This window comes from Scomber japonicus, chromosome 14, assembly GCF_027409825.1.
Source record: "Scomber japonicus isolate fScoJap1 chromosome 14, fScoJap1.pri, whole genome shotgun sequence".
In the NCBI taxonomy this organism is placed as follows: Eukaryota; Metazoa; Chordata; class Actinopteri; order Scombriformes; family Scombridae; genus Scomber; species Scomber japonicus.
Window position 1 is genome coordinate 21,624,945 of NC_070591.1, and position 24,428 is coordinate 21,649,372.

The following is a 24,428-nucleotide window of genomic DNA, read 5'->3' on the forward strand; positions in this document are numbered from 1 at the left end:
AATAGTGTGATGATGGGCAAAATTGATTCGAGTTGTGCTGTTTTGACACTCGGTGTGGTGAATAACTGCAATGTGGTATTGTGATGCAGTGTGTGTAGTTCTTCAGGTTGCCGGGGCCACAGCTAAGGAGGCTTTGTGTGGGCCATCATGTGCAGTTTTTTAAAAGGCATTCTGACACTACATTATGGCTTTCAGGGCAAAAATAACACTGCCTACATACAGGTGTGGTGTATAGTACTAGCAGTTTGTGCATAGATATCGATTCTACCCTTTTAAAACATGACATGACTGGAAATTGGGTTTTAGGGTTCACTGGTTTTTACGGCAACCATCCAGTAAAGCACTTCTTATCATTCATGCATTAATTCTGTGGGAAACGTAATGTAAAGCAGAAACGCAGAATCATCATTCAGTGTTTATGAGGCATCCTGCAGTGAAAGCCTTCTCTCATTTTACATCATACATGTGAAACGTCAATAATCACCTTCTACATACATCCATCAGCTAAAACATTAAAACCACTGACAGACAAAGTGAATAGCATTGATTATCTCATTAAAATGGCACTTCTTGAGGAGTGGGATATATTAGGCAGCAAGTGAGCAGTCAGTTCTTTAAGTTGATGTGATGGAAGCAGGGTAAGTGGGGGAACAGGGTCATGGGTTAGGGTTAGAACATGTTAATGGTCAGGATGCACTATGGGGAGAGGTCAACCTGATGGAGGCAGCATGATGGTTTGAGCAATATTCTGCAGTTGTGGCATTCATGTGGATGTTTCTTTGACATGTACCACCTACCTAAACATTGTGGCAGATCAAGCACACCCCTTCAACGCACACCCCTTCAACGCTATTCCCTGATGTCAGTGGCCTCTTTCAGCAGGATAATGAACCCTACCACAATGCAAACATTTTTTCAAGAATGGTTTGAGGAACATCACAGAGGTCAAGGTGTTGTATTGGCCAAAATCATCAGATCTTTCTATGGGATGCACTAGAAAGATCTTCTGCTAACGCCTTGGTGTCAGATACCAGAGGAGACCTCCAGAAGTCCATGCAATGATGGTCAGAGCAGTTTTTGTAGCACTAGGGTGACCTTCACAATATTAGGCAAGTGGTTTTAATGTTATGGCTGATTAGTGTATGTATAAAATTTGTCATCTGTGGAGAAGTAACACAAGTCATTCAGGTTTAATTCAGCTTTTACTCTTGACATACATAATATCCAGCTTAAGCCAGGTACCGCATAAATCATTGAAGGCATTATTTTTTCACCATGAAGCTTTACCATTCTTTAAATCCAACTCATTCACAAACCAGAGGCAAAAAAGATCAAATAATAAACATTTGATTTGCTTAAATAAAATTACAGTCCTCCAGAATACAACCTTGGTATGAAGTCAAAGGTCAGCTCAAGGTAAGCAGCAAAAGTAATGAGTTGCATTTCATGCACAGAAAAATAGATCATATCTCATTTAAAATGCAGCTTTCATAATAAATTATATTAGCGCCATATGTTGCATATGCTGGTTAGCTTCAAAGTTTGTTTGTAAATGCACTTTGTGTTTGGCAAAAGTAAGACTGCTTGCAGCTGCTTTTTGGACCAATGCACTTTTGGCAAAACATTTAATGGTCAGCTGTTTTGTCTCGTGTTTCTTTCACAAACCACATTATCAGTGTTGTTTGTCAATTCTCTATAGACTGCAGAATATTGAGATACTTTCAGCACAATACTAAAACATTATCTTGGCACTTACACAGAATTTACAAGAAATGTAAAGCCATTAGAAATCTTGAGGCCCAGCATGTGGAATTCAAATATTTACATGAACCCTAACTCGTTTTAAGTGTGCATCAAAAGGGCCTTACTGCAAACATAACTCAAAAATGTGCTTTTCTGGAACATTACTGCTCATTACTCAGGTTGTTTATCTCATTTGCCATATATTTACTCAGGCTGCCTATCATTCTGGAGGGCAGTGCAGATGATGCAAATGTAAGCTTATATACAGTACTCATATAAACTGAAATTTTACAATTTAAACTATTAAATGTAAAGTGCTAGGCAAAAGGATCGTGTTAAATTGTTTATTAAGTCTAGAATTATTCAGTCTCAGTTAAGGATACAAAACGTCCATTGGAAATACTACCAGGCTACATGTAAATAAATGAATTTGCCACCAGAGATAAGCAGAAAGTCCCTCATCACCCTTGTTTTTTTGTTGGTTTTTAGTTGTCTTCTTTGATCATCACTGTGTCATACACCCAGATTGCCTCTGTGACTCCGTTTCAATCCACTTCTTCTCCACTTCCACCTATTAAAAAAAAGGCATTTACATTAGTGGTGCTAGTAAATACAGATTTTCTAAATCATAACATCTACATCTTTAGCAAGATGTCTTACCTGACAATGATACCGCGTCCAACTGGTCACATGTTTCTGTGGCTGGATGTCATTCACTGTGCCCAGTGACTTGACTCTGGTCTGCGACACAACTGCGCCCATTATTTCACATTCCATCGTGACAAAAGGGTACCAGTCATTTGGGATCTCCTGATCAGATCCCAGCTCTAGCTTGCAGGAAAATGAATGTGGATGATCCACAGCTGCATAGGAGAAAACAAAAGGTCACTTGTAGTGTAGTAGGAGTGGCATACAACATATTGAACGCATCCACGAGAGGCCGAGGCCGCCGAGCTAATGAGAAAATAATATGACAGATGGTAGTGTTAAGCTAAATGTTAATCTCTAAAAAAATGTGTTACCTGTATTCTTTGCAGGCAGCCTGTCGATCCTCCAGACAACGGCCGAATATACATTCTCATACTTGACGGTGCCGATAGAAACCTGCATGACAGGCTGCGAGTCTGCAGCACTGATGGAGCCCAAGCAGGCATTTCTGTTCATGCGGGCCTTTAATGACCTCTGTCGCAGTAAGGCTACCGTTTGTGTCACTTTGACCCAATCGCCCGGCACCGGCACCCGTATCACCACATTTTCACACAGTGGGTACGAGTCTGATACCCCAGTGGAGGAGAAGCTCGCCGACATGTTGATAAAGGCCTGGAGCTCCACGTAGGCGCCTTGAACTGTGACCACGGCTTTGATTGAGAAGGGAATTTCTGTGCAACCCAAAAGCATGGTCTTGTAGCGCATCAGCTCCACCCTACACGCATCAGGAGGGGAGAACTTAATCAGTCGGGACCTCTGGAACTCTGTCTCGTTCACACATTTGTGAAAATGGCAGTCTGTGATCTCCATCCAGAGTTCACTGCCCTCCTCGGAGCCGTAGCTGGAGTTGGAGCGCAGCAGCCCGAGGTCATTCAGGGCAAGAAAACAATCCCCTAATCCGTTCAGAAATGCGAGACAGTGGATCTGTGTGGAGGCTGTCCGCTCCATCACTCCTCCACACTTATCCAGTTGTATCCATATATGATCTGTGATCTGCAACGCCAGCTCCTGCTCCTCATAGTGCCGCCTCTGTTGGTGGGGTACGGACAGTTTGAAGATTTCCTCCTCCATGGAGACGACCAGGTCCTCCATATCTTCGTGTACCGTGGAGCCAAACTTGAGCAGTTGGTCCACCTCCGCCTCATGATTAACCTCCAGTTTCGGGTGGTACCGTTTCTTTTCTGTGTATGAGTAATGTTCCACTCTTACTGTGAGGACTTTGCGGGGCTCGCCGTGGCTTTCCAGTTTGAGGTTTGAGAGCCTACATTGAGGGAGAAGCTGGAACTCTTTGAAAGGTTTTTCCAGCCCTTTCTCATAGTACATCTGCAGCACGCCTCCTGCCAACAAGCGGAGATGGATGGGACCCCACTGTCTGGAGGACATGCGGTTCTTTTTTTCTGGAATTCTGAGCATCACGGCCCAGCCGTCTGTCTTCTGGCTGCGAAACAACCCCCGAGGAACAAACTGAGATGAGCCCTCACTTAGTACCTCGTTTTTGCAGCTTAGCCGCCTCTCCCCTTCTCCTTCAGTACCTGCTTCGTGGTCCGTCTCTGTTTGTAGTCCTTCCAGTTTGTTGCAAACATAAGAGAAGGAGTTCTGGAGGTGATCACGAGGAGGCTCACTGCCATCTTTGGTCCGAATAAAGAAACGTGGTAGGGTGTTGTCAGATTCTGAGTCTGAGGAGGAGCTGCCCACATCTGCGCTGTGTCTAGAGTCATCCCAAAAGGGGTTAAAGTGTCCTGAGCGACCCTGGAAAGAAGGGAAAGGGTTTGGTCCATCTGAGGTTTGACTCGGGGCCTCTGGTGCAGGCGAAGGAACAGAGGTGGTGGATGTGCTCGACAAACTGCGGAAAAAGTTGTTCTTTTCCAACGCACCAGGGTAAAATGGGGATGAGCTGCTAGGAACCCCACTTACGGGAGTGCAAAAGGGTGTGTTACATGGTACACAGGAACTGCCACTGAGACTTGTTTGGCTTTGAGGGGATTCCAGGGAACTGTTGAAGCTCCAGGAAGTGTCTCTGATCGGAGGAAGCACTAATTTCAGTCCATTGGGACGTGGTACCGATGATTTGATAAGCCCTGGTGACTGCTGGGGCTTCTGAGGTGACGAGAGTGGCGTGTTGTCATCTTCAAATGTGACCCAGTTTGAGTGATTCGTAGAACACATGGCTGAACAGTGAGCAGCTCGAATCGATCAGTTCCTCCTTTGTCGATTGTCCCCCACTTCAAAGGCCTTCTCCTCTGTAAGATAACAAAGTAAAATAATTATAAAAACACTGAAATCCAGATATTCCAGAGGTAACATAACATGATTTTGAAAAGATCAGCTCTGATTTGTCATGTCGATTTATCAAGTCGATTTATCCTGTTGGTAGAAAAAAAAAAGAGCAGGAACTCTTGGGGATATAAATAAAACATATTTCCTGAAGGTACTTCATTAAAGCTTTATGAGAGACTGACCTTGAAAACTGACAATGAGTTTATATCTCAGCTCCACAATTAACTAAGGCTTGCTTGATGTAGGCTGAAGTGAGCATTTGCAGCTTTACTGATTTCTTAGCTTTTCATACAAACGTTTATTAACTGTCCTGTAAATACACATAGTTGACAATCTTTCATAGAGTATGTTCTTTTAGCTATATAAATGTCAAGTAAATCTTGTGGGAATTCTTTAATAGTCACATTCTTGTTTATCTTGATCTTGACTCTGAATGTGCTGCAGTTATTTAATATAGACTGTAATTTCCAACTTTACAAATGTGTCTTTCATATGTTAACATCCACTAAAAGCCAGCTGCTTTATCTGTCTTTATTTAGATTATTTAGTAAGCAATAAAGAAAATGACACAGTGCTGTAGATTTTATGGGCCTTTACTTAATTGGAGGCTTGAAGCCAGGAGAATCAATCCACATCCACAGACAAAGAAAAATACAACAGCACTGATTTTTCACTTATTGTCAATCTTAACAAAGCTATTGTCCTACAAAACTGTTGCTGCCTTAAATAATGAGAAATTGATTCAGATGATTGTGAAACTGAAATAACTTCTTTATCTCAACAACTATCACATAGATTTTTCAAACAGTGTAAAATTTTGTAGAGGCATTCATATCCCTCAAAGGATGAATTGTAATAATGCTGGTAACCCCTTAACTTTTCATTTAGCACCACCATCAGGTCAAAAATTCTGATAATTCAGTTTATGACCAAAGTCCAGCCAATCACAGGACATTCTCATCTGCCTCTGCTGTGCTTTGCATTCAGTGCTAATAAGCATGCTAACAAGCTAAACTAACATGTTGAACATGGTAAACATAACTGATAAACATCACCATGTCAGCACTGCCAATGTGAACATGTTGGTATTTAGCATGCTGTGTCTAAGTAGAAGATTATTACTGCTGCTGGAACTGAGGAGTGTTTAACAAAGATAAAGGAAACATGTCAGGGAAAAGAACACTTTAATGTTATTAAATGGAAAGCTATTGCAAAAGTTTTGGAAGTTAAAAGGTTTTCTAATGCTAAATGATGAGATAAAACATTGTATTTCAGACTAAATATGCTTTGAGATGCACATAATTTAAATATTTCATAGCAGGCCTGCTGTAATGTTCCCATGAGAAAGTTCACCATGATCCAGTAACGTTAGCCAGCATGAAGTCAGCCGTGAGAACAAGGTATAATGTGGCAAAGCAGCTGGCACTGCGTGAAGTTTCAGAAAGGAACAAAGCTGTTTAAATCTTAAGCACGATTTGTGAGGATCAATGTTCCATCCACTCTGGTTGTGCAGATTTTTGTTTTTGAAGAAAACAGAGGAATTAAATATTAAAGAAGTGTGGGAAAGCTGCTAAACTACAGTGTTATTCAGGCTAATTAGCCGATGGGCAGAGAGTAAACATGTTGTAATCTTTATACAATCTTGCAGTTAAATTTCCTGCTAGTCAATCACAATCTATCTTTTGATGTGCTGGCAGCTCTGTGCTGAACAACATCAGGCTCAGAGGCCGCAGAGAAGCCACTTTCAAAATGTGTTGAAGCTTCGTCTCCCTATAAAAACCTTGAAAAAAAGAAAGAACGAATGAAACCAGAGAGCCTCAATTACAGCCTCCCTCCTCCCTTCATGATCACAGCCATGCCTTGTGTGAAGGAGACATCCAGTGGCAACTTCCTCCAACTATAAATAAACAGGAAAGTAGGGGTTCTGATTTAGGGTGGTGGATTGACAAGTCTTCAGTCAAAAACTGGAGTAAATCTTTCTAATGAGGGGATGTTTGTGACGGCACACAGACATTTCTGCAAGTTTACCCCCCCCCCCTTGCCTCTCCATATTATGGAGTCCCTCCGTTTTTGGTTCAAAGAGACAGGCGCAGAGAAGGATGAGTTCTCCACAGGGGGTTACTGACAGTCTTTCAGACTTATTCCCAGTCTGCAGGCTCTTCTTCCTGGGCTCTCTGACTCGCAAGGCGGCACAGAAACGAGACACTGCTAAATCTACAGAGGACAAAAGAATACATTCCACACATTCCTCTGGGACAAGCAGCTTTGCACACAGGAAATACCAGCACACTGTATTCGTGTGAACTGACAACAAATATTATCTTAATCTAATTTTGATCAGCTTCCTAAAATGCAACAAATTTACAGGTCATGAATTCTGCTGAGTCGGTGTCAAACTTAACAAAACAGTGACAGAGATGGAGTCTGGGAAACACCGATAGTTAAAAAAAAGAGGGTGATTACAGTAATTAGGCAGCTAGCAAACATTTGAAACATGTCAGTATGTTAACCTTTATTTATTATCTCAATACCTGGGAGTTAAGAAAACATCACAATGTCATGCACCTGTATCGTGGTGCAAAAACAAGGATTATAAAGAACAAGTTTGCTCAAGTTTCTCTCACAAATACAGCAAGTGAAGCGCAGCAATAAAGACAAAGTGCAGACTGCAGCATCTCAGCTTTATCATCACTGATTATTACTATACTTATCATAGATTATTACGTTGCTAAATAAGGGTGAGGTAAAATAACGAGCTCAGGCCAGAGCACTGGATAGCTGAAGTCACTTAATCATTATAATTGGCTCAAACTGAGGCATAATATGTTGCTAAATGTAAAAAGAGGCCAGTCAGCATTTTGATAGGCGAATCCTCGTAGCTCCTAACAGTCTGGATCATCTGTGTGTCAAGTGGAACACACTGGAAAATTATTACACACTCAAGACAAAATTGTAATCCACAAAGAGGAACTGTGATCACATGCTGAAACTAAAAGAAATGTGAGACTAAGACACTAACTTGGCACTCAGTCTCATATGACCTATTAGTAATTTCTTTCTTTTTTTTATTGAAGGCTTTTTTCTTTAAGACTTCATGTTTTTTTTATCTACAAATTGTACTCCTTAGATGGCATGAAGCTATTTTAACCAGCTGCCTGAAAAATGATGACTGAGTGGAAACTAAACATTTTAACCATGAACTTTAACTTGGGAGACAGATGCTTCCTGATGACTCCAGATGAGTTCCTGATTGATAATCTCTGGATATTTCCTGGACTCTTGCACTGTCGAGCGCTGTGTTTTCATTAGGAAAAATATATAAATAACTAAAGAGCCTAACCCCTATATAATTTGACAGGGGCAGACTCCTGTTGTGACCACAATGACTATGTGATCGGGTGCAGAGCTGAAAATGTGATGACCCATTTCCAGTGGCAAAGTGAGCTCTGTCCGCTCATCAGAAACACAGCACAAGAGGAAGTTTGGGTACTGTCGTTTCACCCCCCCCCGACAGTACACAATAAAAACAGAATAAATTAGTGTTACAAGTCATTTCTTAAAGATCTACTCTTCACATGTATTGAGACACACATAAATACTCTATTTGGAACAATAATGTGTGTCTGGCATATTTTTGGTAGAAAATATATATATAGTTACAACATTAAAATCCTTAAAATGACTATATCTTCCTTGTTAAAAATGACTAACTATAAATATGCAAATAAATGTATTGTAACACATTTGACTGCTGGACAAAAGATGTCTCCTATTGAAATGTCAAGTCCATTCTCAGTGTCTGTGCACTGGAGGCTTCAAGTTTCCACATCACATTTATAAATTGAATATTAGACCAGGATTTACTACCAAACTAGTTGTGATGTCACAAATCCTGCTTGTATAGACCTCCGACTTAAAATCAGATTTTTTAATAAACACAGAGAAACTTTCTACATATGTGAAAGCAGCCTGATAGTGTCAAACTCAAGCTCAAATATCCAACTGTAGGAACAAGAGGAAAAACACATTTCTGAGTGGAGGGTGACTTTAATCTCCGGATCAGACATGCAATACTGGAAAAAAGAATCCAGTGAGAATGAATGGGAGACATTACAGTCAGCTGTAATAAACTTTTCCACTGTTTCCCTGCATTCAGTTTGCTCAGTCATAAGTTAATTATTAATTATGTGATTCATGTTTTATCTTGAGTTTTATCTTGAGTTCTTAGAAACTGACTAATACCCGGAAAGCATACTTTTTATATGCATCATTAACCTATCACACACGAAATATCTGCTTTAAATATTGACCAAAATGCATTCTCTCACGTATAGCCTACGTTGCCCATAGAAAACATAAGACGTATTTATGGATTTTATTAAGGCAAAAAGAAGCTTAAAACATAAAAACGTCCATATTTCCACTGCAACATGAGCGGATATGTTTAGTCTTGTTTAAGGGCTACTTGAAACATTGTTGCAGCACATTCCTGCAGCGCGGGGTCAGTAAACGCACCAGACAAAAACACGAGTTAGCTTACCGGTAAACAACGTAATCTTTTATTTGTCCATAGCAACTGAGCCTGGAGCGAGAAAACAACACCAGCATGCTGTCATCCACAACAGAGCCAGGCCCGTGTCCCGGGACACAGAGGCCCACCTCTGGGCTCACTTCTGCGCCATTGTTTTGATGCTAAAGTCCTGAGTAAAGTTGTCAGTCTGCTTTACTTTTGTCTAACTCCACTTTGCACACGTTTCGCATGCGCCATTCACTCACAATAACAACAGTCAATACTCGTGTAGGGGAGAGTGGACCGAAACCGATTTTACGTCGTTTTTCTAACGTGACCCATACTATCGCAGCTCTCTTTTTGAAAACACAGACGTGAATGCAAGCAAATGTTAGAGTATACTCACAGTTTCGCAGCGGTTTTATTCAACAATTCAGGTCATGACTTGAGCGCTTGATAGACGCTGATGTCGACCGGTTTTCCTCAAAATGGCAGAGTGTAAATCCTGAGAGTTTTAACAGCACGGCGCTTCCCCTCCCGAGTTCACACAGACTGTCCTCCTCCAGCGGGACACTGCAGGAATGAACTGTGCCGCGTTCACGACCGTAGGAAATATCGCGACCACAGAAACCCGTGCACTTAAAAAGTAGCGTTACATTGATACTCGCACATATAATCGGTCAACTCAGATGCTTGTAAATAGACAATGCAAATATAATTAAATTAAAAAGCTCATGTTTTGTGAATGCTATAATACTGAATTTAATGCATTTTAGAGTACGGCTGAGCGACTAACACTGTGTATATTACATATAATTGCATATAACGGTGCATGTTAAGTAAGCCCATGTAATATATCTCATTTAAAATAATGCCTACTGTCAGTCACCCTTTTACGATTTCAAGGATGGACTTAAAGAATAAAAATGTGTACCACAGTCTGTAGAAGAGGGGTAACAAAACTATTTGTAAGAATTGACTCCAAACTCTCTTGTCATATATTATACAAAACTATGTAATAAATCGTTTCATTCAGGGTATTTAGGTGACTCTGCCACTTTAACTTTCGAGACAAAACAGCCAAAATGTGTTTATGATTACGTCACTGGCCTAAAGCTCTTGAATACACAGAGGAAAAACTTTGTAAGTGGTCTTTACTGATGTTTTTTGTGACTCTCAAGCAGTGTACCAAGAGTACATGAAAGCAACATGAATTCAACCAGAATGACACAACACGTTTCTCCCTGCAAAACAAAGTGACGCCATCAAAAAGTAATCTTCTAGCTCTCATATGTCCTGTTAAATGGTGCTGCCTCATTTCCCAGTGGTCAGGGTGTGTTACAGGCTGTTTGCTTTTTATTATGGGCAATTTTAAATTGCAACAACACTCTTCCAGCTCTCAGACATGCAGCAAAAAAAGCTTTAGGTCAGACAAAATTCAAGGATGATGAACAATCAGGTGATGCCAGCGTTTCACGGCCGAGCAAGCTCTTTTATTTTGTTTCACATATTAATATGTGCTTTTTTAAACAGGTTACACTGTGAGGATACAAGTATTCTTTTTGATCAATTTACGGGGGCGTTGGCAAATCTTTGCGATCAAAGGTTTGCTGGCAGGTGTAGACTGGCGAACAAGAGGGTTCAATGGACTGCTGTCTTTCTCAATCAGCTCATCATGTTGGTACAAGCCAGAGAGGTTCAAAGTATATTGTAAACTTTAACTGCACTCATGAATCAGGTTGTCTAAGCACCAGTTACAGAATAGGCCAACCCCTCAGACCTTTCCCAGTAATGTAGCCTTATAGGAGGCACCCAAAAAGTAGCTGCGGATTCAGCTTTCCAAAGTGTGTGGAAAATGTTGTAACCTCTGAATAAATGCCTTTTTGTATATATCTATATATATATATATATATTTTAGAAATCATACAGTACAATTATATCTTGATTTCAGATGAGTGTATATTCACATTTAAACCCTTTTTATCCATATAACATGAAGTTTAGAGAGTGCTGTGCTACACCAAGCTTCTGAGTGCACATCCACACTTACTTTGGTGATAAAAATGACTATTGTTAAGAGTTAACTTCACACAGACAGACTGACACCATTTCACAAGCTCCAACTTGTCCATCCTACCCTTTTCTTCTAGGTAAACACAGTTAATCAGTGCTCAGAGGCAGACATCTTTTCTTTAATCTGGCCCCAAAGGACTTAAAATTTTCCACAATGAGGAATGAATTCAAGTGTGTCTCTTGTTAGTTGTTCAGAGGTTTTAAAGCCCTTCTTCTTGTGACGCATGTGTTAGAAGGGATATTATACTGTATATAGATATACAGGCCCCCACAACCACTTGCACAAATAATCTCAAATTTAATCTAAAAAAAAAAAAAAGAAAATATAAGTGTAAAAACAATACTCACATGTTGTAAAGCCTGGTGCCACAGTCACACAATGAGACGACACTCTGCACACATACAGCCGCACCAACATTTACTCAGTTTGCCTCCGCCCACAGATAAGCAGTAAGAATGCAGTTTCAATTTCTTTCACACGTACTGTACATTAAGCAGGGCAAAAGTACACACACACACCCACCCACCCACACACAAACACACATCAACAGGGTTTGGTCTTCAAGTCATGACTTCAACTGTGTCAGCTGTTTATCTTCCTCTGTCCGTTTTGGGGCGGAAAAAGTTGTTTCTCTCCCAGCCTGCTTTGACCAAAGGGTCAAGCAGCAGCTTCCGATACAGATTCACAACAGGTTTTGTTTTTTTTCTAGCAAATCATGTTATCTTATAACTGATGCTGTGATATGGAAAAAAGGGGAAAAAAAAGAAAAAAAGAAGCTACTTCAGTCAGACATGTTCAAGCCCCCACATAGTTCATTTGTATTGCCGCTGCCTGATAATGGAGAAATCGGAGGCTCTTGTAACCGTCCTGTGGTTGTGGTGACGGTGGCGGTACTGGTACCAAGATGCTGCTGGGAGGCTCCACAGTCCACATCTTCCTTCAGGGTGCCCTTGTGATCCCAAACAGAGCCAGTGTTTTTGAAAGCAGCTCTAGCGACCTTTGTTCTTTTTGGCGTTTCCCTAAAGAAAAAGGAACAGAGAAAAAAAAACGAAAAAAAACAAACAACTTTCATAAAAGCTCAGTTCTGCAAAAAATTATAATCAAGGTGTATCTATGACTGGTAAAAAAGTTAGAAGCCCTGTGTTGCGTTTAAGTGCAGTAGCTCAGATTTGCATTCTGTCTTAAAATCCTCAAACATGCTGGGGCTGGTCTCTGACCTTCCAGAGAAAATCACTGCCTTCAAGCTGATTAGCATGTTCTAGCCTGCAACTTCCCAACATGCACTCAGCTGCGTGCATGTAGTAACATGCACGCAGCTGAGTGCAAAAAAAAAAAAAAAATCAGGCATCTCCATTTCTGCGCCTTTAACTTAATGACTTCCTCAGATGGCTCCAGCAGGTGTTTTTCCCATCAGACCTGGCAGCAACCACAACACCACCAGTGACCTCCCCAGTTTACCTCGTTTCTGACAGTAAACATAACGACATCACGTTTCAATCCCAAAAGCCTGAAATGATCCCTCACGCTCACTGAAGCCAATGGATTTTTCTTACTTCTGTTTAGTGATAGAGCTTTTTTCCTCTCCGTACATAGGTTGAAAACAACTCAAAGTAAATGAAACAAAAATCTTAACAAGGTTTAACAAGATTTTGAACAGGAAAAAAACAACCTTGCTTTACCTTGTTGCCCAGTTTAAGTGTGTCGATTTCCTCTCTCTGTTTGCTCAGCGTCTCGTTCATACTACACAGGTGGTCGCTCATCATGCTCAGCTGGTCTTCGTAGCTCCTTTTAGTCGTAGCCAACTCATCCTGTAAGGCACACACACACATACCGCAGTTACAATGAGATGCGAGTGTCTCCTGTGTCGGAAGAACTGAACAATCGTGGGAGGAGGAACGGGAAGCTCTTGGATAACGAGGCAGCATTTTACCTGCAAGCGTGTGATGTTCTGATTAGCCAGTTTGACCTCCTCGCTCAGCGTCTCCCGCGATTTCTCTGCAATAGCTAATCTCTTGGCCAAAGCGCGACACTAGAAAAGGGAAGTGCATAATTAAAATTTAAAAAGAGTAGCCCCATGTATACAACGTGGGTACAAAGCTTTACAGATATTTTTCAAAGGCTGCAATAAAGGCATACATTTCTTTAAGAAATTACCATATTTTTAAAAGATATAGTCATCTAGCCTGCTTGTACCAATTGGTTCTGGGGTGGTGGGAGGGAGTGGGGTTTCATTTTGTGCTGCTTATTTTATTTTTATTTTTTCTCCTTTTCTCTGCCGTTGTTAATTTTTTACTATTGTGTCTACTTTTATTTTTCATCTTTATGTCTATCGCTGTGTTATATTCTGGTTATCATTGTATATTGTCTTTCAAAATGTGATCACAAAAAACAAATGACAATATTTGAACACGGCGTCAAAGGTAAATTCAAATGTTTGAAAAAGTGACAGTTTAATACCTTAGACACTGAGTCAAGATCAGCTGCTTTCCTGTTGCTATGATACACAACGCAGATGACTGACATGTCAGTTAGTTACAGTGCGAGAGGATGTCACTTAGACAATTATCTGCATTCAGATCAAGCCTCTTCGTAATACTAAAAATAGTAGGTGTCAGTTTATCAGAAAAAAAGGCAACATTTAAATACGTAATATAGAACTGAAGAGACATTTTCGAAACACAAAGGACAAAGAGAAAAAGAACAAGGAAACACAGTAGCACACAGTTAACTTTTGGGTCATTTTCTAATCTCCCTGTTCTCAAGCAAATTAAAGACAAAAATAGTTGCTATGATTATAGAAAGGAACACAAGGAGCACACAAGGAACAGGGTGACCGACTGTTCTGCACCTGCACTAAATGTATGTGGTGTTTATAAAGTGGCCGGCCTGTAAGAGTTTCCATACTCTTACCTTGCTTATTTACTTGCAATGTTAAAAAAAGATGTGTATGCTATGAAAAGGTCAGTTTTTGCTCTACGAGAAGTTGTTTTTTTTAAGATAAACATTGGAGTGAGGGCGTCACCTCAGAGTGGAAGTGAACCGCTTTACTGTCAGAAATCTGGAGCTGAGTGGTGAGCTCTCCCACTCTGGTCATGTAGTGAGTCTTTATGAGATGCTCCCTGGACTCCTCATCTCCCACCTGCAAATACAGACACAACATTCACAGAGATTAGATTTCTCTTCTTTGTCTTTATTAAAATGCTGATTTCACTGCCTTTTTTTTTTTTTAAAGCAGTAGGTAGCGTCCTAAAGCCTAAGACCACTTTTCCAAGGGGTCCCAGACCTAAGATTCTACTGTATATTTTAAAGAATTAGTATGTAAAGTGTATGACAACTCACATGCTCAACTGTGGGTGTTGTGCACAACATGCCGACCTGGTGATAAGATATAAGAGAGGAGTCAGAGACATTATAAAATCCACTTCAAGCACAGACAGGCCTCTAAAACTGCAACAACAAGCTAGCAGTGTAGGGGATAACAACAATAAAAGCCAATGCACTGTGACCGGTGAGACAACCGCTCTGGATTGTGGGTGCCCTGTGAACTCTGTACTGACTTGCATAAACAACGGTATTCTTCTGTTCTGCAACATCAGCACATTGGAAGTCTGAGTTTTATTAAGCAAAAACTTGCTTAGCGTGGGAGCTACAAGCAAGAACAATAATACTCCCTTTGTTGAACCAAGTCAGACATCCATGCAACGGGCAGAAAATTTCCTCTGCAAGCAAAAAAACGTCAAGTGGAACAGCCAATAAGAGTGACTGTACCAGGCTGGTGCACAGCGTTGACTCTTTTCCTGCAGCTTTCAGCTCTGTATCCGCTTCATCGTGGCTCTGTGCAAGTGTACCGGCTGCAGCTGTTTGCAAATTTGGACTTCCCCCTAGAGCTGCCGCGAGCTGTGTTTCCAGGTCTGCAATGCGCTGGTTCTCCTTTTCAAGCCGCACCTTCCCCAGCTGGGCCTCCAGGAGCCAGTGCTCCTTCTCCTGCTCCAGCCGAGCAATCTTCTCCTGGCTCTGCTGCACCTGCGGGAGGCCAACGGGGAGAGGAGAGGAGCGGACAGTGAGCTTGTGGGAAGAGGGTTGAGCCAAGGTTGGGAGAAGGGAGAGGGCAGCAGTATTTAGGAAGAAGTGGGGAGACTATAAAACAAAGCAGTTTGTAGTGATAAAAAAATCTATCTGTGGAGCAGATGAAACACAGGAGGAGAACTGAAAAAAGCCTCTGGGGCCGGATTCTGCTATCCTGAGCTCTTTACACAGTTCCTTCCAAAACCTGGAGGCTCAGATGGCAAAAGCCCAACATGCTTAATTCTTCTGCTATGACAGTGGTTTTGAAACGGTATGTGCTTCAATGATAAATTTAACCAGGTTGATATGGACCTAATCACACATTTGTCTAAAGTGCCTCATATGTTTTCAACTTGCTCAGGACATTATATTTACTGCCTCACTGGCAAAGCCACTCAGTTCACACCCTGTCCCCCGAGCGCAACTGTCTGAAATATCACGTGACTCTGTATGATTGTGAAGCAGATGTCACTGTTTTTGTTTAGATTTCTGCACCACTATCAACAAACAATATCAATATCATATGACCTTTCCAAAACATTGAGTGATGCATTTGGTCTTGTATTTCCAGTCTTCCCAAATTTCCAGCTTCTGCTTTAATCTTAGAAACACATGGAAACATGTCATGACTTTGTCTTAATCACTGTGTTATTATACCGCTACATTCATGGCAACCAACCCTTGCAGACACACTGACTCATTCATGGTTACATGGTCCACATAATGCAGAGTGGCTGGTTATAGCCGTTGGCCAGATGTAACCTTTTTAAAAAGTTACATACAGTATAAAATCTTTAAACGACTCAAATTGGAACAGACAGAAAAAATATAAAGAAAGAGTTTTATTAAGCAAAACTGAGTGTCGTACCTGCTGAGTGAGACCTTCTCTACTCTCGGTTGAGCTGGTGAGTATACGGCGGTTTGACAAGGCTTCTCTGTATGGAACAGACTGTGGCCTGGGCTGAATGAAAAATAAAACAGTCATTTATTAAGGAAAAACATTTTATATCAATAATATCTTATCAAAGTTAGACAGGGTTTTCTAAGGGAAAATACATTTAAAATAGTAATAATACTAATAAAAATACAAATAAAAGAAAAAGCAGATGTGGAAAAGACCATTAAAATATTCACAAAGGCTTTCTCATTAAAGAATATTTGAGACTTTATAAGATGTTACAGGTGTAGCCTGCTTAATCTTGAATTGTTCTGAAGTCTTTCTTTGACTGCAAAGGCCTGCTCACCTTTGTCACCACCCGCAACCTAGAAATACCCAGCACATTAGTATAAACTCACCTTTCTGATAGCGTGAATATAGGCAGCTGCTTTCTTTTTGCTGGCCAGCATGCTCTCTGCTTGCAAGGGGTTGAGGGCTGCTGTGCTGCCTCTTGGACTGTAGCCTGATGACGTGAAGAAGTCCAAGTTGTTGCTGAAAAAAGTGGCGATCTGCGAGAAAACGGGAATGTTACCTTATATCATTCATTCATTCATTCATTCAAACGGAAGAGATATTAGCATCCTCTTTAGCTTAAACAAAAAAAAAACACTAATTAACGCCTACATCTCTCAATGCAGATACTCAGCGTTCTGTTGTGCCTCAAATTAATCAGTGTGTTTACAGCAGGGGGATGATTTCACCACCGAGGATGATAAATGTCTGAGCAATTAAGCTTTTGCCTGCAGAGATGATCGTTCTCAAAATGCAGCTCACTCCACATATCGTGTGCCAGCGTGTTATTCAAAGCTACAGCCCACCGGACTGTGCCTCCCAACAGCAGACACATCTCAGGCAACGGTTCACTTGATTCCCAAAGAGAAATCATTTATCGCTTACTCTGACTGGGGAGCAGCTGTATGAACCGTGATTTGGACGGTATCTTTGAGCATTTAACTGCTGCCCACCTGAGTCCTGCCGCTCTGTGTTCTCACATCAGCGGCAAATTACCACCATGATCCAGTTGTAGGGAAAACTCTCTGCTGCTTACAATTAAGGCTTAATGTGTTGCAGCTGAAAACCAAAAAAGAGACTCAGTCAAAATCTAGAATGAGGCTGAGAACCATGTACTGGACACTGGAGGGCTTTTAACTTGAAATGACGAATACAGGAAGTGGCGACACGTGGCGACACCCGGCTGTGGTGAGTGGTATAATTCAGTCAGTCAGTCAGTTGGTCGGTCATTGACTTTCGCATTTACAGGGCTGGGTCCTGTGGTCGAGCCAAAAAAACATGGTATAGGGAACATGAACCTGGCTGCTGCCTGCCCCCTGGTGGCCGTACCTTGCCGGTGCTGCTGTTCAGTGAGCCCAGAGATCCCAGCAGACACTCTGTGGTGGTACAGAGCTTCTGGGTGACAGTTGGGAGCTCCTGCTCTAAGCCGGCCTTCTGGTTGTAGTGCTTTGACATTTCTGGACACACAGGGAGGAAACATAACAGCATGAGAGGAATTTACACCACCTGTTGACTTTAATTCTCCTGCTGTATTTTGAAACAAAGGGCTGATAACTTAGGATGCTTCTTCACTGGTTGGGGTGTAGACGATGATGATCTATTGTGGATTTTCACATTATATAAACATTATAAAGCTTTATAGGTTTGTAGTTATTATTGTGCCCACAAAAGCAGCATCTAACAGCAAACAGCAGTCTGCACCAAACATTCCCACTCTGCTAAATGTGTGTACAAAAGTGGCTCTTCTCTGTTAGAGCAGACTAAATTATACTTCCATTTGGCAACTCAGTGTGATAGACGATGCACTGGAGCCTCTGGATATTTACTGTGTACAAAAATGGGCTTGTGGGTATTGAGCGGCAATCACAGCAAGGCGGCGGTGTGAGTGAATCTTTGTGTAGTGTCACAGTGCTTGTGAAGTGGCTGTGGGTCACAAATGTCTCACGGTGCTGCTCACCTTTAATGGTGTCGTGAAGACTGTGCAGGCAGGCAGCCAGCTGGGTGAAGACGGCGGAGGTGCTGCTCTGTGGCATGGCATCCTGCTGAACACCTGAGACACAATGCAGCCAGTTGTAAAAACAAGCCTCTTATCACTTCATACACACACTTTGGAAAAGGGAGCCAATTCCAAACAGTAAAAAAATAAAAAGAAGACATAACTGGGATAACGGACAGAAATTTCATGCAAAAACAGCTCAGATGTCTTATGTTAACGTACTGGGTAAGGCCAAAAGGTTAATGTAGTTCTGCAGCTTCTCAAACACAGAAGTTACTTTCTTCATGTCATTCTGCAGCTCCTGGTTTTTCGCACGAAGGGCGGCAGTACAAAGAGGTGCCTCACACTCTTCTTCCAGGCTGGAGGGTGAAGGGAAGATAACCATCAATACAACCTCCTCCACTCCATTTCTGTTACACTTACACACACACACACAGAGACACACACACACACACACACACAGCACTGACCTTTTCAGCTGGTAGGGAAGAATCTTTTGTAGAAAATGGGTGTACGAAGAGAAGTTATCAGCGAAACCCTTCAGCTTGACCACAGTCTCCTTCGGTTCAAGAAAAAACAATTAATGATTGATTATATATATATATATATATATATATATATATATATATAAGCATAGTTTAGAACAAACCCAGTTTAAAAAAAGCACTCACTAGCACTGTAACAGTGTCCTCTGTGATGCTTTGGTGTAACTGCAGGAAGCTGTCCTCCAGGGGGCGCACATAGGCTGCGTTTTCATGAAGATACTGGGAAAACTGAGTAAAGAGAAAGCCTGTACAATTAATTTAATTCCTATATAGAACCAGTGTTACCATCTTATGTAGCTTACATTGTGGTTCATGTGTAATATCTGTAGTTCTTGTTTCCCACTGCCTCACCTTCTGGTTCAGAGGGGAGATTTGCTCAATAGAGGAGTCCAAGGGATAGATGTGCACTCTTTGCTCTGTGTACGAGTGGAAGTTCAGCAGAGCAGCCACGAGGTCCTGAATGAAGCCCAAAGCCTGACCTGCAACGTCCCGTGCTTTGAGCTGAAACAAGAAAAAGAACACACACACACACCACTGTCTGAGTTACTTCGCTACTGTTTGTTTTCATTCAATACATATTAATACATGAGTATTTGTGAATTCTTAAATAGTATTTTCAGTGCCCTTGGCTGTGTGCTAGAACCGTTTGAGATGATAAAACTTTACAATCTGTATTTTAAAAACAAACCAGTGAATGAGAAAAGAGTCATTCAAAGTTACACAGGTGTCGCTGGAGCTAAAAAGTGAGCATGTGGTATACAAAGCAACACACTGCTTTTGTTTTCTCACCCACCTGATGCCTGCGATTGTGTGGTGGCACATTTAGACTGTTGAAGTCACTAAATTCTGGAGGATGGGAGAAAAGAGAGGTTACAACCAGAGTAAATAAACATTGCTTGAAGGGTTTAGCCTCCTGCTGCCTCACATGCGGTGTTACAGTTTGGTGTGACATTACACTACTTACTACAGGGCAGAATGTTTTTACAGGATCAGTGACAAAGACATAAACGTCCACAAATAGATCTCTTCTTCGTATGAGATCTAACCTTCGGTTTTAGTCTGAGTGGCTCAGTGCCAGATACTCACTGGTGTCATTGAAGGGCACTTTCTCCTGGATAACACTGCTGCTTTGCTTCACCTGCCTGTTGAGTTCCGACTGGCATCGCCTCAACTGCTGCTGACTGCAGCGAGAAAATAAAGAACAGTTTAACCTGACACATTAACTTGGATTAAGTTGTGAACCAGAACGAACTTTGAATAAAAGTCAAACATACCACTCATCTGTTCGCAACCTGCACTCTTTGGCTTCCCTCTCCAGAGTCTGTGCCTTCACCTGTCAGGAGAGAATGAAAATACACACTTCACAATTTACACCATTAAAGTTGACCGTCGGGCTGTTAATCATCCTCCACCTCATCCTCACCTCTAAGCGTGCCTTGTCACTCTGCAGTCTCTCGATAGTTTCCATGTACTTAGAGGTGAGTCCATCCACCACTGCCTGGTGCTGCTGAGAGTCTTTCTCCAGCTCCCCAAGCCGAGTCTTCAGCTCAGCCTCCTGCCTCTTGTGCTGCTCGTCCGCTTCGTAGAACTAATCAGTGCACAGCAGAAAAACAGAGGCGTCACATGCACTCACTCCCCAGTTCTTTAGGTTTAAATACTTTACTTTACTTTAAATTCTTACTTGGATATGAAGTCGCTCATTCTCTTCTATCTTTTTTTGCAAGTCCTCATCAAAAACATTCTGGGTCTGCATGCCATGCTGTGAGGGGGAATCTCCTTTAGTCTAAAAGAATATTTTAATAACAAAAGATGACATTAGAAACATTGTGTTTAAATGTGAATGGTAATTGTAGTTTGCACAGTTCATAATAACTCAAAGTAATATCTGCAATCAGATGAACATTATGATCATTACAGAAACTACACAATGCTTCCTGTTTCCTCTGCCACTCCTTTGTACCCCCCCTACCCTCGTGATCACCTTCCCCTTTCTGCCCTTGGCTTCACTGACAGCCAGCTCTTCCTGAAGAAGCTCCACCCTCTTGGCCAGCTGTTGGTTTCTGAAGCTTAGACTGTCCATCTCCTGCTCCTGCTTTCTCAGGCTCTGGTCCCGCTGCTTCAGCTGCTCCTGATGAGTAAAAATGAGCAGAATGAATAACACACACCGGGCAAAAGAATTTTGTCTTCATATAAAGGGTCCATGGCAAATATGGCAGCATTATTTTTATATGTCACTTTACCTTTAAGGAGGTAGAGTTGGCCTGTTCATCCACGACTCCCTTCTTCAGCACCTGGTTCTGGGCACGGAGCTGTTAAAAGAAACAGAGGAAAATGTTGAGACATACATAAAACATAATCAATAATAACTTTTCTTTTTAGAAATCTGTAATCCTAAACTGAACGAAGCATATAACGCACACTTGCCTCTAACATCTAACGCACCTCTCTCCTACTGTTACCTTGTGTGTGTGGTTTTAGGTCTTTATCAAATTCATACTCATTACATTTTTACTAGAGCAGGTCACATGGTCTTTAACACATAGTTTACGACTGTAGCATTATGAGCGACAGTTACATAGTCAGCACTTTCTGAGCAGGATATGGTGCTTGGCTAACAGGGAGATCAGAGTCAAACAGGAAGCAGCACGCACTGCTGAGCTGTCAGCTGACACAGAAACACAGGCTTCAGTGACACTTATTAACAAGTTAGCCTTAACTTGTTAAACCAAATTTAACAAAGAGGTCGACCTGAATAAATCAAAAAATCTAAATAATATTTAGGGTATGAAACTCAAGTATTGTATTGATCTAAACATAATGAAATCCTAAAGATTGGTACATTACAACCTCAAACCTGTGATATATATATATTATATTATCACAATGTCATTATCATATCAATATACTCAAATGCCAGTTTAGTACCTCTTTGCAAAAGCCAACACAGCCCTGCAATAAATCCTACCTTCATGAAAGTTAGTTCAGTTTTTTTAAGTTCAGTTTTTTTTTAAACTGTTTCAAAGAACATTGTTTCAACTTTATTATTATTATTTAAGAGTCTCTGGTTTGTTTGGGATGCTGAGCTGTACTGCTTTACACCAGCAGGACTCTGTGATGTTATTACTGGTCTAATATTACCTACTCTCTGATTATGAACAATTCTCAGTATAATGCAATACAAGTCAACAGAATGACCATAAAGTTCACAGTGCTGAGTCAACAGATTTCTATTTTAAACAAAAACTGGACATACATTCACAATGGTAGGATTCACTGTGTTGGACTGCATTAGTTATGGCTAGGAGTAACTAATTAACCAGCAGCTGAGTGTATCTGATTACACAGACAACAAACCCAGCATTACATGGAATGTTTCAACTAACAATTACTGTCATAATCGATTCATCTGTCAATAACTGTCTTGATTAATAGCTCTTTTGGTCTATAAAATGTCAATAACTGTTCAAGAAAGTTCAAGATGCAACCCGAATGTCTTGTTGTGTCCCGATCAACTGTCTATATCCCCAAAATGAGTTTACTGTCAAAGATGACTAAAGGGAATAGAAAATATTTACATCTGAGATGTTTCAATTAAAGACTTTGAACATTTTCTTCTTTTTAAAAAACAACTCCAAATGAATAATTTATTATCAAAATAGTCAATGAATGTATTAGTTGGCAACCAATCGACTCATTGTTGAAGGTGTGGTTTTAACTGAAATACCATATCTTTCTGTGTCCTACATGTGCAACTATGCACTGAACCTGGCTGCTTTTGATGCCCGGTCCACCTTAAAATCCACCATCTCGGCAGAAATAGCATTAAGACTTAAAATTACTTTACCACTGCAACATGTTTAGAAGTCAGTGTGGAAAAATGCCACTAAATAAGAATAAAACTCAGGATTGCGACTCTCTGGGATGTCCCCTCTCATACTGGGGTCTTGGTTTATTGACGGTTTTTAAATACAGAAATACGAATGCAATACGAATAAAAGCTATAAGAAATAAATGCTACAATTAAGTATCAAGTCAAATCCATTACTTCATTGTATTTTTTTTTGTCAGTGCATGAATTAGCCTGGAAATGACTGAACGACGCTATCTACAGGCGTCATGGCACTTTTTAAGGTGGACCAGGGGAATTACAATAAGCTGCTGTAAAAAGGCGTCATAGATAAGCCTGAAAAATGAGCAACACTTGTCTTTGGTAATAGAAATATAAGAAAGACACCATTAGAAAGTGGCTAATGACAGCTAAAACAGCTTGGTGGCTTACCTTGGAGTACTCCTGTGCCAGCTTGCTGTATTTAGTTTGCAGGTCGGTAACGTTAGCCATTGTCGCTGGAAACGTCAGTGCCGATATTAAAAAGATATTAATACTATGTGTTCACTGTCTTTAAGGTTTTCCTAGCTGACGGTGGTTCAAAACGCTTCTTCACACCGTCAGCTGCTTTAAATGTTGACGGTGGAGACGCTTAGCTGAGCTGTCACCAGGCTAACACAGGTTAGCAAGCTCGCTGTTGTTATTATTACCTTTTTCAGGGCGGCTTATTTCATTAATTAGTGAAAAAAACATCGGATACATTGTGACAGGATGACGGTCTTAAGTCCTGATAGTCATATGATATAACCAATGCTACTTTGTGAAGCCGGATGTTATTCCGACTTGACAGCAGTGCTTTTTTTTTAAGTTAGCACTACTAGCTAAGCAGGTAGCAGCTAACTGGCTATATGTAGCAAAACAAATCCCGATACCGCGACCGGCACATGTAGGTCAGTAGTGTCTGACAGCGGCCGTGTAGACCCGCTGCGTCGGCAAAATCTGATTAAAGAGAGAGTGTGGCTGCTGCTGAGCTAGCGACACAGCACTGACAATCCATTCATCCCCTACAACACCTTCATTATTCCAACCCACAAAAATCCTCCTCGCATGAGAGCCGAGCAGACAACCAGCACATAGGTCAGAGGTCACGAAACAGTAGACTAGTCTGAGCAGGGCGCCGCCTAGCGTTTGAAAGACTAGGAGGGCAACTCAGATAGTTCATGGATGATGGATGGATTCAGATTTTACATGAAAAACATACACTCACCGGCCACTTCATTAGGTATACCTGTGTAATGTAGTTCTGTTCCTTATATTTTACCACCCTCATGTATGTTAATGGAGTTGACCAAATATTAGGAACATCATTTAATATAATGCACCCTACTACACCAGCATCACCCACTACAACCTCAATAATAGACATAAAGTAGAATTATCACCTTCTTGTCAACAAAAACTGAAACTATATAAACTTCATAAATGTAGAATTTAAAGTAGAGGTGTTGTGTTAGATTCAATTAGATTGCACAGGTACACCTAATAAAGAGGCCAGTGAGTGTATGATCATATCAGATACAAGCTTTTTTTTTTTACATGCTTTTTTTATATAAACTACCCAACAGTCCCACCTCAACCAGCAACAACCATTAAATATTGTTAAAACATATTATTTGCAGCACAATCGGAATTATTTATTGTAGCAAGTAGCAAACACAGGAATTCAGTGTGGTCC

At 41.0% G+C, this 24,428-nt stretch overlaps 2 protein-coding genes across 3 annotated transcripts; both read right to left on the reverse strand.

Moving 5' to 3' along the window:
* Nucleotides 1–998: 998 nt before the first annotated feature.
* Nucleotides 999–11,747, reverse strand: LOC128372815 (stonin-1). Of its 2 annotated transcripts, none has more exons than XM_053332984.1 (4): nucleotides 11,660–11,747; nucleotides 2,766–4,691; nucleotides 2,404–2,606; nucleotides 999–2,314 (listed from the first exon to the last, which is right to left on the reverse strand). In XM_053332984.1, exons 2-4 carry the CDS (start codon nucleotides 4,615–4,617, stop codon nucleotides 2,249–2,251), a joined length of 2,121 nt encoding a protein of 706 aa, XP_053188959.1. In that variant the 5' UTR covers nucleotides 4,618–4,691; nucleotides 11,660–11,747; the 3' UTR covers nucleotides 999–2,248. The 2 variants fall into 2 exon arrangements, with proteins under 2 accessions (XP_053188959.1, XP_053188958.1); XM_053332983.1 differs by lacking the exon at nucleotides 11,660–11,747 and adding an exon at nucleotides 9,645–9,799.
* Nucleotides 11,748–12,194: 447 nt separating this feature from the next.
* ppp1r21 (protein phosphatase 1, regulatory subunit 21) lies at nucleotides 12,195–23,787 on the reverse strand. The gene is made up of 22 exons (XM_053332982.1): nucleotides 23,147–23,787; nucleotides 21,108–21,176; nucleotides 20,849–20,995; nucleotides 20,549–20,650; nucleotides 20,291–20,455; nucleotides 20,142–20,200; nucleotides 19,954–20,048; nucleotides 19,661–19,713; nucleotides 19,219–19,368; nucleotides 18,994–19,095; nucleotides 18,793–18,881; nucleotides 18,545–18,681; nucleotides 18,284–18,376; nucleotides 17,656–17,783; nucleotides 16,674–16,823; nucleotides 16,246–16,338; nucleotides 15,081–15,335; nucleotides 14,652–14,687; nucleotides 14,335–14,451; nucleotides 13,243–13,341; nucleotides 12,992–13,120; nucleotides 12,195–12,331 (listed from the first exon to the last, which is right to left on the reverse strand). Exons 1-22 carry the CDS (start codon nucleotides 23,204–23,206, stop codon nucleotides 12,302–12,304), a joined length of 2,358 nt encoding a protein of 785 aa, XP_053188957.1. The 5' UTR covers nucleotides 23,207–23,787; the 3' UTR covers nucleotides 12,195–12,301.
* Nucleotides 23,788–24,428: the final 641 nt, after the last annotated feature.

Bases quoted from the DNA above. Each gene is read 5' to 3' on its own strand.
- ppp1r21 (XM_053332982.1), bottom strand. From the start codon at position 23,206: ATGGCTAACGTTACCGACCTGCAAACTAAATACAGCAAGCTGGCACAG. The intron at 20,049-20,141 runs GTATGTTTGACT...TTCTCGCTGCAG, and splicing joins AGGTTGCGAACAGATGAGTG to TCAGCAGCAGTTGAGGCGAT. The intron at 14,688-15,080 runs GTACAGTCACTC...TCTTATCACCAG, and splicing joins CAACGCTGTGCACCAGCCTG to GTCGGCATGTTGTGCACAAC.
- LOC128372815 (XM_053332984.1), bottom strand. From the start codon at position 4,617: ATGTGTTCTACGAATCACTCAAACTGGGTCACATTTGAAGATGACAAC. The intron at 2,607-2,765 runs GTAACACATTTT...TCTCCTATGCAG, and splicing joins GCTGCCTGCAAAGAATACAG to CTGTGGATCATCCACATTCA. The intron at 2,315-2,403 runs GTAAGACATCTT...TTTTTTTAATAG, and splicing joins GGACGCGGTATCATTGTCAG to GTGGAAGTGGAGAAGAAGTG.